The 13,680-nt window shown below is 52.5% G+C and overlaps 1 protein-coding gene across 11 annotated transcripts in view; it reads right to left on the reverse strand.

The window, feature by feature from the left end:
* The window catches only part of Znf618 (zinc finger protein 618), a 160,684-nt gene that overhangs the window by 74,950 nt on the left and 72,054 nt on the right, over positions 1–13,680 (reverse strand). For 10 of the 11 annotated variants that reach the window (XM_076845640.2, XM_076845639.2, XM_076845644.2 and 7 more), the window contains exon 2: positions 2,799–2,842. In XM_076845640.2, the coding sequence (XP_076701755.1) occupies positions 2,799–2,842 (44 nt within the window). Of the gene's footprint in view, positions 1–2,716; positions 2,770–2,798; positions 2,843–13,680 lie in introns of those variants that run through there. The other variant, XM_076845641.2, reaches the window with a different exon arrangement.

Genomic DNA, 13,680 nt, shown 5'->3' on the forward strand with positions numbered 1-13,680 from the left:
AGGGGGGAGCAGGGAAGAGCAGGCCACACACCCAAGGAGCCAGCCTGGGAAGCAGCCTTAGCCCCGCGGACCCCTGCACCTCGCCTTCCCCGTCTATAAAGTGGGAATGCTACGAACACCTCCCCGGCAGGGTTGTTATGAAGGTAACACCCAATAAATAAATGAATGAATACGTGCAAACCACTTAGCTCAGAACTGGACGTGGAGCCAGGCTAAATGACAGTCGTTATTCAAGGCAACTGTGCTTTCACACTTCAAGTCCCACCCCACCCACAGGTTTGTGCTGTCTTCCTGGTGGGCACTACAGCCCTGTGGCAATGACACAGGTTCAGTCACTACGTACCTGCGGTGGAGAGCCCAGGCTCCTCAGAGAAGAGATGGCACACATGCCCCCCTTCCCCTGCCCCGACCAGCAGGCATCTCTAATCAATCTCCGCACTCGTCCCGTGGACTGCAGCCTCGGGCTGGGAACACTCACCCCGCAGCTCTAGGCAGCCGCGAGCACCACTGGAAAACCTGCCTGCTGTCCTCTGCCCGCCACCACCAGGCAGAGCCCCTGTGAGAGACTCGGGCAGCAGAGGGTCAGGTGAGGACATCCCACAACTGGGATGAGGTGGACCTTCGTCTATGGCTCACTGCTCTGGACCCACCACTGTGCCCACCACCCAGACACTCTTAACACGTCTCCTGGGTGAATACATTAGCATCTGGCCACCGGAGCCCACAGCACACAGAGCGAGTGCCCAACAAACACAGCAGGAAGGACAGTGGTGGGCCAGACCCTGGCCCAAGCCCACCACCGAGTGGAGAAAGCACCGGCTGTCAAGCACACAGCCACTTTCTCCCCTTAGGACCCTGAGCAGCCCCTCCCCTGTTCCACAAGCATAGTGACAGGGTGGGGACACCAGTCAGGACTTCTAGTCCTGACTGCAGGTCCACCAGGTACCTCCACCCACCACTGACCACTCTAGGGACTCCTCCACCAGGGGTCCAGGACACAGGACGCTGGGCACCCAGGTTGCCACTGACATCTGCAGGCCTACCAGGGTCCAGGCCCACATCGATGCCCAAGACAGACATGGCCCCTGCCCTGGGAAGCTGCCACTCCCAGAGGGAGGGGCAAAACCGCACACACACAAATAATTCAGCTGTGTGGAAGGTGACAAAGGCCACAGGCTGGGTGGCACGTGCCCGAAAAGGAGATTGGGGAAAGTGTCATTGAAGGGAGGACGGAATCGCAGGCTGGAAGGTAAAGGGCACCAACGTGGGAGGACAGAATGAGCATTCCCACCAGGCACGGTGGCATGGGTCTGTCATCCCAGCTCCTGAGGAAGCAGGAGGATCGCAAGTTCAAGGACGGTCTCGGACCTAACAAGATCCAGTCTCAGAACCAACAAATGACATCTTTCCGAGTGCACGTGGTTGGGTCACCCCGGCTGCTTCCACACTCACTGGCAGAGCTGACACACGTCAGAGGCCACGTGGCCTCGGAACAGAAGACATCTGCCAGGCCAGCAGCATCCTGTGGGTGGCAAGGGCCTGGCGTCTGGAGTCCTAGACTTCAATCCGTCCTGCAAAATGCTGCCAGAGTGACCTTCCTGGCGCACAGAGCCAAACACACCTGTGGATTCCCTAAGTGTGCTCCAAGAAACACTTGCTCCACGGCATGAGCCTCAGGAAAAGGGTCCCTCAGTTAATGAAGCTTGAGGACTCCCAAACATTAGCTCTTTAAAGGCTCTGAAATGCCCCTGCAGAGAAACCTGTTTGACTCTGAGGCACTTGTGGGACCTGCAGTCAGGACTGAGGGGGCCTGGAGCTGGTGTCCCCAGAGAGAGTGGCTGTGTGCTTGACTGAACTGGGGCTTTCTCCACTCGATTCTGCGCTCAACCCACTGACCTCCAAATTTATTTGGCCACAGAAAGAACACTCTTAATTCCCCAACCCCCACCCAAAACCAACACAACTCTAGGAACATTTTAGAGCACTGCTGTTCCCTGGGCCACAGCGAGGGCTTTCCCGCTGGGCATTCACAATCTGCCCTGAAGTCCAGCAGGGGATGCCGGCGCCCATTCCAGAGTCTACGTGTGTGCGACAGAGCCACCTTTCCTGCCCATCCGCTGCCTTCTTCCTGCCTCCCATGCCCCAAGTAAAGGCCACCTGGTCACTCCAGCTCTGCTCTCCCCACTGCAACAGGAGCAGCACTAGTGCCAACACTGACCAGGCACTTACCTGGGCCCCCTGTGTTGCTGTCCCCAGCTCAGGCCCTCGGGATCTCCTTCTCCTTTCTGGTGACAACAGCTCAGCTTTCCTTGAGGGCCACCCCTCCCCCATCTTCTCCCAGCATCAAAGGTGAAGCTGGACCCCTGGTCTGGCTCCTGGGAGTGCCCCACTGCCCTCACCTGGGGTACCTAGTGAGGGAGAGGAGCCCAGGACCCAAGCGCATGACCCCAGCGCAGGGCACAAGATCCGCACGCAGATGCGGGGGGAGGGGGCGGCTCACCCCGAGTCCACACTGCAGCAGCCGAGCTCTCCACCTTGGGCTTCATCCCCAAGTCTCCCCCGTGGGAGGGGCCGATGACCAGTCAGAAACGCATCATCCTTGAATTCTAGCCCTGGAGGCCCACAGAGGACACATGGTAAAGGCCGTCTACACCCTCACACCCTCTGGGAAGCTGTGGCTACTTCTCAGCAAAGAGGGCTGGTCTGACGTTCCCACCTTTCAGGGAGGACCAAAGAGTGGTGGCTGTTGGTCGGGACGACGGGGGACCGGAGGAGGGGCTGGGGCGCAGGGGTCGTACCTGCTGGCAGTGCTTTTCCTTCCGGCTGCACTGGCTCCGTCAGCCTGCAAAAGAAATCCAGAACACCTCCATCAGCCAGGCACCAGACACCGGGTCCACCCACTGCCACCCGCCAAGCTCCCGCTGGAGACCGGCTTCAGACAGAGGGGCGAGCGGGCCACAAGCCCCGGCCCCATTCCTCGGGCTGGAAAACCTGCCCCTGGTGGTAAGGGGCAGTCAGGAGCCCCCGCCATCCCATTCGCTCGTCCCTTTAAGCCTGGCACCCACTGCCAACACAAACCAAGCAACGGCACAGCCCTGGGGACTCGGTGGAAAGTAAGTAACCAGTTAAATCTGAGATTGAATTGCACCATCTTTATTTTCAGCTGGGATTTCCAATAAAACAGTAGCTGCAGATTTATTCCTACCAACCAGAGGGGGAAAATCCTATTATGTTAAAATATTCTGTCCCCCAAACCCATGAGCAGGGGGAAGGCCAGAGAGTCCCAGTTCTTAATCTCTTTTATTTGGGAGTGGGGGGTGGGTGGGGAGATAAGGCTGACCAAATGAAATTTTCGGGAATCATAAAATTATGGTTCAGAAGGAGAGACGAAGGCCCTGGGCAGAGGGAGCTGCCTGAAGTCTCATGAGGACCAAATGACAAATATCTGGGGTCCTGACTCCTAGGCCAGTGCTCAAGAGAACCCAGATGCAGACACGGAGCAATGCCAAGGTCCGCCGCCCCCACCAGCTGATACGAGTGCTCCTCAGCTGCCTCGAAACGTGGACTGGGAGGAACCAGAGTCGGGACGATGCAGCATGTGTTTACAGCATTTTTCCAAGTGCTGCTCAGCTCCTGTACTTGGAAACATCCGGGCAGGTGCCGTGGAGCCCCCAGGACCCGGCACCAATATTCAGCTGTGAAACACTGGCATGGGCAACCCTACGCGGGACAATGACTGGCGACCTTCCGTAGCCCCCTTGCCCCCAGGTCCACTTCCACTGCTCCCTGGTCATCGTCATTTTGTTCCCAAGCTTTTCCAATTTCCAGACTTCCAAAAGTAAAAACAGCAGCCACCTTTTTGATGCGAGCCCAGCAGCTGCAGAACTAGGTGGTGGTCTTTGATGAGAACCCACAGTCTACAAAAATAAAGGGTTTTACCCTCTCCCCCCTCAACAAAGGCTGGATTTCCAACTTCTCTTAAAAACCAGAAAACCCAGTGACACCTAGGCCCAGAGTGACAACCATGGAGCTGACAGACCTGTTTCTCCACAGTCCCCATCCCTCCCTCTCATCTTTCTTTGGGCACCGGCCTGGCCCTGTAAATGCCACCCTGCTCCTGAAGGTGACTCCCGCCAGGCGTGGGTACGTGGACACGAGCCCACACGGAAACGTGCCCACGTGACAGACACAGACATTTCCATTTACTAAAATGTCCCACAGCAACAGGCCCAGGTCTGGCTACTCGGAAGGCCACCTTTGGCAGCTCTGCAATGTTCTACCTCCCACCAACATTCAGGAGAACCCAACAGGAAGCGGGGTGACACCGCAGAGCCCCCAATTTCCCACACAAGGAAAATGGAAAAGTCAAGGATGAGCGAGGAGGGAGAACTTGAATGGGAGCAGGCGAGAGGTCTGCCCGCCACGTCACCGGGAGCAAAGGACAGATCACTTACAGCCTCTTTCTGCCACCTGGCATTCCTCAGATCTGCACGTGACCTGTCACGATGCTTGTGTCCAAGGTGTAAAGTGCTAGGGCATTTCACACCCATTTTCAATGTTGTTGTGGTTTCTTTTCCTTCTTTTTCTATCATGATTTTATGCAGCATCGACCGGGTCAAGTGTGGCAAACCATGACCGAGCATCTTGGGCACAACTGATTGTCTCTTTTATGAGCTGATGGCACTTCAGTTTTGAAGCACTAGTAGTCATGGTCATTTCTGTCTTCCGCTCAGTTTTAGAAAACAAAGATAAAACGCCGACAACGTTCGAATAGTTCTCAGAACACGTTGTTGAAACGCAGTTGCGTCTGCAGAGGCCCGGGTGGTGGCACTAACACTGGGGTACTGGAGCAGCCAAGGGAGGAAGACCACCTGGGCAGAGGGCAGGGGTAGGAGAGCCAGCCTGGTACATGGACATGCATGGCCATAGTGGGAGACGTCTGTAACTGCAGGTGTCAGCATCACAGCCATCATGGCTTTCTGCCCTCCAGCCAGGGAACCTGTGGTGCCCAGAGCTCAACTCCCAAGAGTGGCGATCCGCGGCACACAGGTGGGGTTTGTCTGTATCCTCACAAATCCATCACAGTGGTCCCTTCTGCTTGAATCAAGCTTAACTTGGACCCTGCCATTTTCCTAGGCCCAAAGATCCAACACCAGCAACTTCTTGATCCCACCTAAAACACAAACTCACCTTTACCCAGCACCATCCAACCTCATTCTCAACTTGAACTGAAGTCCAAGAGCACAGGGCTTCGGTTGGAGCCGCAGTCCAGGTTCTGCCATTGTCTAGCTGTGGGATCGTCAGCAAGTCACCTATACTCTCAAGGCCCCGGTTTCCTCATCCGCAGTCCAGCAGGATGCTAACTCTAGGACCCACATCACAGGACTGGTGTGAGACTGGAGATAACTTAAACAAGGTGACAGGTACTCAGCACAGGCTCAGCTGTGATACCACCCTCAACAGACCTGGATGTAGTTTCAGAGGCCCCCATTTATTCAGTCCAGGAAACAGAGACCCAGGCAAAGAAAAGTCCTCGCCCAAGATCACACGGAGGGTGAATGAGGGGCAGGGCCCACTTGGCTGCCCAGAACCCCACGCTGTGCAAGTCAGACTCCTGAAGGTCCACAGCGCTGGCTTCACCAATGGGTGGGGCGCCACTCAACCCAGAACACAGGCGTCAGCTCAGGGCATGGGAACTGCACCGCCGAGGCCATCACACCGTCCCCTTCTGCCAAGGGACACTGTGCTCCTGAAGGAGGCAACTTCTTGCCCTGGCTCACTGTGGGTCTCCCTCTGAACTTCTTTCTCTGGAGCTGAGGGTCTTTGCTGGTGAAAACAGGAGCGGGGCAGAGGGCTGGATCAGAGCCTCCCTCCTCTGCCCCTTCTCTGCCACTCCATGCTGAGCTGACCCAACCTTAACAGACAGACCCCTCTACGGCAAATGAAAGGCGGAGGGCAGATGACCCCCGGGGCCCCTCTTTCTCACTCTCCCATGGCTGGTGGCGGTGACCCCAAGCCCTCCAGCCCCCATCCGAGCGCCCACCCCCATTCCTACCCCACCTATTCCCTCTCCACCAGCTTCCCCGCAGCACCTGGGCATGGCTATTTTTGGTTTCATTCGACCTTCCTCTTCCCTCCCAAATGAATGTTAAGTTGTTCTTTTCCATTCTCTTATTAAGGGTTTTCTTGGAAAGAAAATATTATTCCAAACCCAGAAATTTTATTTCTAAATTTGTGCAAATGTAAGTTGTAAGACATTAGCTGCATTTCACATTTTGTGCAAATGGCAGAAACAGGCAATTCGTGTGCTACGGGATGGGGGCTGGCCAACGATTTCGATAAAATAAACCCTTTTTTAATTTAAATGCTAATGCACTGAATTAAAATTTAATAACTGAGGAAATTGAAAAGCCGAGCAGGAATATTGGAAATAAATCCAAGCAGAAACAGCTGAAATTAAAAATTCTAGAGAGTGGGAGGACAGCAGCTAAGCTGTCTTATATGATTACATTTTTTTTTTTTTCAGAATGAAGCAAAAAAAAAAAAAAAAATCCTATCTCTCGCTGGCTCTAGGGCAGTAAATCCACAGTGCTGTGATTTATTGCTCAATTTTCCTGAGGGAAAAAGGCTTTCTTTCATGCTGAAATATTTCATAAATTTCAAGCCAGCATAAATTCTTAATTTAAAAGTTATGGAGGTCACATTTAGTGCACTGGTACGGTTCCAAAATCTTAAAGGAATAGCAGCAACCAAAAAAAGAAAAAGAAAAAAAAAAAAAAAAAGGAGGGGTAGAATTTTTTTTTTCTTTCCCATTTTGGTTTTAATTCACAAGTTGAAATTTCATTATTAAAGATTCCTCCTGGATGGATAGAACCCAAGCATGTGGGGAACTGATGTGTGTTTGGAAATCTGTTGTAAAAGATAAAGAGATAAAGATTTAATTCAATTATAAAAAAGGCATTTTTTTTTTTTTTTTTAAGCCACTTGAGGAATTTCTGGTAAAAATTTCCTCCCTTCATTGCCCGGGAAGGGGTGAGGGTGGGGGAGGGTGGCCAATGTAATTGCTTCTCTTAGATCTCCAATCTTTTGTGCACACTGATATATTCATTTGTTATACAGCTGTTCAGCGGCGGAAAGAATGCTGGGGCGCCCATAATTCTAAGCAAATCAATCAAAAATTAATGATTTGTCATGCTTGCACAATGGAGGAAAAACAGCTCCTTGGGTCCTGGCTGCCTGGGCTCGAAGAATAAAATGCCTTTCTGAGATAAGAGAGCTAAGCCAGAGGCTCAGGGAGGCTGAAGTCGCACCACAAACATGGGGGCCCCAACGCCCCAGCTCTGTGAGCATGGAGGGGCCACCATCCTGGAGTGGGCACGTCCAAGATGGCGCCTCGGCCAGTCAAGCCCAGAAAGGAGCCTTCACAGCACACCTCTATGGTTGTGTAATTAGGATCGTGCCTTTTCCCTCCCCCACTGCAACATGAAAATCACTTCCTCTTGGGAGAACTGAAAGCCTGCCCCCTCCCCCCACTATTTAATTTGTCCCTGCTCATTGTTCTCCCAACACTGCTAATACACCACCCTCAACGCCTTCCACCAACTCCAGGAGACTAAGGCCACGGTTCCTGCAGTGCCCACAAAATACCCCCAGACCGGGTGTCACTCCTCCCGGGCAAAGACCACATCCTACAAATGGCCAAGTCTCCAGCACCCACTCAGGGCTTGGCATGGGGCAAATACTCAGCAAATATTGTTGAATCTGTTAATTGGGATTATTTCTCAGGAGGTACCTGATAATGAGGTTGCCTAGATAAATGAACTGCCTGGCAATTACTTGGATGAAATATATCAACTGATCAGTAAGAATCAATTGCTCCTTTACTCACTCAGCAGGTAGTTCTTGAACACCTACTATGTGCCAAGCGCTGCTGTGCTCTGGGTGGGCAGCCTTGATTCCACGGGAGGACAATTCACGGTCCATTTTAGAAAGATCACTGCGGCTGCCATGGTGGAAACAGAGCATGAGGCAGGGAGAATGCAGAGGGCTGGCGGGGCTACTGCAGGACAGGAGCATGTGATGTGGTGGCCGGGGCTGGGGTTGCAGTGGTGACAGGAGTGAGGAAGGGATGGCTTTTGAATATACCGGAAGGCAGAGTCAATGGGACTTGCAGATGAACTAGGTGAGGGTAAAAATGAAAGAGTCAAGCAAGATGCCAAAAATCTTGAGCAAGGGCATCAAGACTTTCCACGTCCCTCTGATGCTGGAGAATGCCAACCATTAGCCCAGCACCACAGAGCTCACTTGCTGAGGGGGGGAAGGGCAGGGAAGGGCAGGGAGACAATGTTCCCCTTCTGACCATGAATTAACCCGGCTCCCAGAGGGGCCAGGTGACTTGCCCAAGGTCGCAGGGATGGTCCGAGGCTTGGCCAGGCTCCCACATCTTCTCACTGCACACCCGGGGCCATTTCCTCCACACACTGGGCCCTCTACCTCCAGAGCCATGGAATGAGGCCTGGCCCCAAGCAAAGAGGACCAACTGCTTCCCCAGCCAACCTCAGCCCCCTGGGCACAGAGAGTCCTCACTTTTATTCACCCAGTGTCCTGAAAGACACCTTTTAAGGGGACTGTGCCAAGGCTGAACAGTGGCTTTGCAAGTTGTAAGGAAGACAGTTCTTCTCAAACTAAATGCATTATAAATTCTCTAATTAAACCTTGTCTCTAATTATGATTCTAACATGTGGTACTTGGTTTTTAATTCTGTTTTCTTTCCCAATTGAATGTGGCTGCTCGAAGCCACTGACTGCCCTGGGTTCCAAGCCTGAGGGGTGGGTGGAGATCCTGGGTGAAAAGCATTAGTGCCAGGTCGGGTGCCTGCTGTTTTCCAGGAAAAACTCACAGGGTTCATACTAGGAGTGGGACTCTGAGCACGGTCTTGGGGCATTCCCACTAAAATGAATCAGACATGGCTCCTTATTATTCTCTCACCCTAACAGTTCTGGGTATTACTATTAAAGTGCCTACTATGTGTTGGGCACCAGGACAGCTGGGGACACAGCCCAACAAGAATAATCAGGGTGACAGGCAGCGATGGCTTGGTGACTTCCAACTATCCACTTATGATTATCAGCTGATAATTCTGAACAGAAAGGGCCAGGTTCCATGAGCAACTTCGACAACATGATCTAGCAAGACTGCAGGGTCAAGGGCCCCCAGGGAGGGGTGTTTGAACAGGAAGCCCGGAGCTCCTACTCCACACCCACAGGCAGAATAGAAAATCTAGAGGCCAACGGAGCTCACGGGCTGGGGGAAGGCAGCAGTGTCCGCCACCTTCCGGGCAGCAAGAGGGCACCACCTTGTCCAGCTGGGAGCCAGGTCGCTCAGCCAGGCAGGGCTGCTCGATGGCCTGTGTCTCTGGAAGAAGGAACCAGCCCCACCCCCTGTGAACAGTCTCCGCCTGGAGGTCCCATCCCGGCTCCCAGGCCAAAGCCCAGGCCTCACTGACACCTGGCAGAAAGGAACATGGGCGGGGTGGGGGACCGCTTTCCCCTGCCATTTTGCCATGGAGCAGCAGCAACAGTGCTCCACGGGAGAAAAGTGAAGGCCATCCATGAGGGAGGCCCAGAGACGCCACCATCGACTGGCCAAGCCTCCAAACCAAGGGAAACTCGGGGAGAAGACTCATCTCTTCCTTTCTCCCAGTTACGGGGCCTTCTGCCCTTAGTCTCTGAGGTCAAGTGTCAAGAAATGAATCTGGTTTCTTGGAATAGAACCAACATGGGCCTGTTTCCCAGGGGCGGGGAAGGGGGTCCAGGGTTCTTCTCTTCTCTACGAGCAGCTGTACCAACTGGATCTAGACCCCAATTACTGTCATTGTCACCAATGGCAAGCTGGTCATTGTAAGCACCTGTAAATCAGGCAACCCTGATTCTGAGGCTTACAGACAGCTCTGAATGTACCCGTTGGTCCCCATATGGAGAGACCAGAGGCAGGGGACCCAGAGCAAAGGCTACTGTCATCTCCCAGGATGAGAGCTGAGACCTGGAAGTGGGGAGAAGGTTGATCCTGAAACCCAGGGAGGCCTGGCTGGGGTCTGAGCTGAGCAAACTTGGGCCTGGTCTCCCTCCCAGGGCCAGCTGCAGGACTGCACTGGGGACAAGGAAGCCGCTGGCCAAGGCGAGGACAGCCATCCTGGGAGTCAGCCTGGGCGGAAGGCCCGCCACTTATTGGTAGACCTCTGACAAGTCACGGCTTTGAACTGTCAGTTGCAAAATGGGGTGAGGGTTGGGGGGTCCTAGTGCCCACCCCTCAGGGCTGCTGTGGGTGAAAGGCACCGATGGGCCCACTCCTGGAATGAGTCTTCACATCCACATGGGATTAGCCAGAACCACTAACTCAGCAGGGGGACTCAAGCAGGGTGACCATTCAGGAGTGGCTGCATCTGCTGGGCACCTCGGGGTCCACCACCTGGGGCACAGCGTGCAGCTCTACTCAATATCCCCAACTGCCCTCCAAGGTCTATGCCAGGAGCCCCAGGGCCAGGAGAGGTCTCAGAGGCAGCTGGGTTTGGGACCAGGACCCCACCCCAGCTGCTCCCTATCCAAGTCCACCTTCCAACCCTTACTCTGTCCTGCTACAGGGTGGGCGGGTGACCTTGGAGAGTGATTTTCTCTGTGTTTTGGAGACGACACACTCCTCTGGGTCCACAAATGCTTCTCTGTTTGTTTTTTCTTTTTCTTTCTTTCTTTCTTTTTTTTTTTTTTTAAAGTATCTCAGTTCCTCACGCTCACACAGTTAATCTCTCCATTTATAAAAGAGCCGGTCATGTGACTAGATTCCACAAAAATTCTCTCTCCAGGTTTATGATTTTACAGAAAACTCCAGGGAAAACCGCCTGGAGCGAGTTAAAACCAGATCAGCCATAAACCATGTCCTGGTACAGCCTCACCACGCCAAGACTCAGATTACTCATTAAATATGTGATAAATATTCACTTCAGATCAGCAGGAAGTGGGGGAGGGTAAAAAAATAGAAAACTTTTTTGAGTCCTGGGGAGGGGGAAATCTATTACAAATAAAAGGAGGTGAAAACTCCAAATTAGATAAACCCAGAACTGGGGTCAGGGTTCTAAGCCACCCTCTTACATCTTTAAGTGAGGCAGGAGGAAGAGGCTGGCCTCCATTTCCTTCAGGGGCACCCAAGGCTCGAGCCCCCTGGGACGTGGTCAAATCAACGCCATTGTGCCCAGACAGGGCAAAGCAAGAGCCGCTCAGGCCAGGAGAGCCCTCCTCTAGACGCCCTGAGTCTACCCAATGGGGCTGCCAGGTGATGGCCTCTCAGAGACCTTCCGACCCTGACACCTGGGGCTCGGCAGACGTGGGTTCACATTCTGTCAGGGCCACAGACAGCTCCGTGACCTTGCTCCAGTCACACCACATCTCTGAGCTTCTATCTCCTCCAGAGTAAAACAGGTAGAAACCAGCCCATCCCACGGCTGCTAGATACTGAAGTCTGCGACACTGTCCGTCAGGGCCAGCAATGCCGCAGGTGTCACAGACCTGGACAATGTCACTGTGATCACATGGATGGTGGGAAGTAAAATTGACACATTTAAAACATTCTGATTGTTCCAGCAGGATTTATTTGGCCCAGTGGTTCTTACCATGAAACTTGGAGGGAATGGGCTGGGCTCAAACCCTGGCTTCATGACTCCCAGGCTGAGTGACAACAGGTAAGCCACTTAAACTATGACTCAGTTTCCTCATCTGTCAAAGGGGAGTGACCATGGTATTTACCTCACAAGGTTCCTGAGGTCTAAACTGTCTAACACACATAAAGCTCTCCAAATAGTGTCTGACACATACCATTACCCACAGAAGTCTTACCATGCAATTATTTTTTATTCAAATGATTTCTCAGTTTATAATAAATTTCAGCTATAAAATTACCATTTACTAAAACTCAGGAAAGCTGGGCTCAGTGGTGCACACCTGTAGTTCCAGCAGCTTGGGAGGCTGAGGCAGAAGGTTGTGAGTTCAAAGCCAGCCTCGGGTAAAGCAGGGCACTAAGCAACTCAGTGAGACCCCGTCTCTGAATAAAATACAAAATAGGACTGGGGATGAGGCTCAGTGGTCCAGTGCCCCTGAATTCAATCCCTAGCACCCACCCCTCCAAAAAGGAAGAAAAAAGAAAAAAAACACTAACTCAGGAAAGCCCTCCTCCCTCTAAACCTCCGTTTCCCCAACTGTAACCTGGAGAGCTGGATGACATGGGCTGTGACATCCTCCTTGTTCTGTACCTTGCTGACTCTGTGGTTTCCCTCTTTGCTCCTTTTGTTTCATGGCCTAGATGGCCTTCTCCAGGACCACAGGACAAGCCTGCAAGCAGCCCAATCACCACACCCTGCAGCCTTGCCCTGGCCGCACTGCAGGTTTCCCGAGGCTGGCTGTGTTGAGCACCCTGTGGATCCACACACCAGGGCTGGGCTGCAGACGGGGCCTTCGTAAAGGTCGGTTAAATGGACTAAAGCTAGAATGGCACTGCCAGCACTCAGAGAACCGTGGCAGTGACGGGTCTAGGGGATCATCTGGTCCAAGAATGGCAGACCACTGCACTTTCAAGGCTGCCCGGCACAGCGTGGGGAAGGAGGCCACGGGAGCTCAGCAAGGCAGTGCTGTCTGCTGTCTGCGGTGGGCACCGTAAAGCCGGGCACGGTGGCTGCTCGCCCCTCATCTAGGCCAACAGGGTCCTTGTGTAGACTGAGAAAGTGAGGTCTTCTGACCCCCCCGACACCCTTTTCCAGGTCACTACATTCTCATTTGCAAAAACGTTCCTACGTAAAGGAGCTGTGGTCTGCTAAAATTTGAAGTAGAAAGAGACATCAAAGAAGAGAGAAGTTCAGAGACAATAAATACACACGGGAAAAAATACGAGGGAAGAGCAGGGCTTACTTTTGTTGTGGAAAAGAAATAACTACAGAAAGGCAGAGTACTTCTTCTAAGTAAGATCGAAAAAAAAAAAAAAAGAAAGAAAGAAAGAAACACAGAAAAGTCTGGAACACAAGCTCAAAGTAGAAATCTTATGAATTCCTATTGCAAAATAACTCCTGGTCAGCCAACCACGATCTCTATAAATATATCACAAGATCAACAGTCCGGGCAAGCAGGGAGGGGAGAACAACTGCATGAATTTTTTTTTTTTTTTTCATAATCAAAATAGTTCCCCTCACAGTTGGAAAGGAAGGGTCCACCCATTTTCCTCTAAATGAGAGGCCCATGAAGAAAAAAGACAGAGTGTAATTCTACACATCCCAATGGGTGCACGCTGAGGAATCCGGGCAGCCGGACTATTTTGAAATTATTCTACAATTCTGTTTTCTTTGCTAAGAAAAAAAAAAAAAAAATCCTTGTGTTCTAAATTCATTAGGGCAGACGTGATTATACAGTGGCTTCCATGGGACCATGTGGAGGGGGGGAAATCTGATCTGGGACTGTCCTGTAGGGTCTGGGCCAGAAAACCAGGAAAAGCCCTCTAGGTCTTCTAAATAGAGGCGGTGTTGCACAGGGATTCGAGTGTGTGGTGACGGATGAACGGAGAGGCTCAACAGGACAGAGGGGCAACCGGGATCAGTCCACGACCTGCTGCTCCCATGCCCAGGCCTGTCCTGAGAAACGGAAAGAG

Source organism: Callospermophilus lateralis, chromosome 2 (genome assembly GCF_048772815.1).
Source record: "Callospermophilus lateralis isolate mCalLat2 chromosome 2, mCalLat2.hap1, whole genome shotgun sequence".
Taxonomy (NCBI): domain Eukaryota; kingdom Metazoa; phylum Chordata; class Mammalia; order Rodentia; family Sciuridae; genus Callospermophilus; species Callospermophilus lateralis.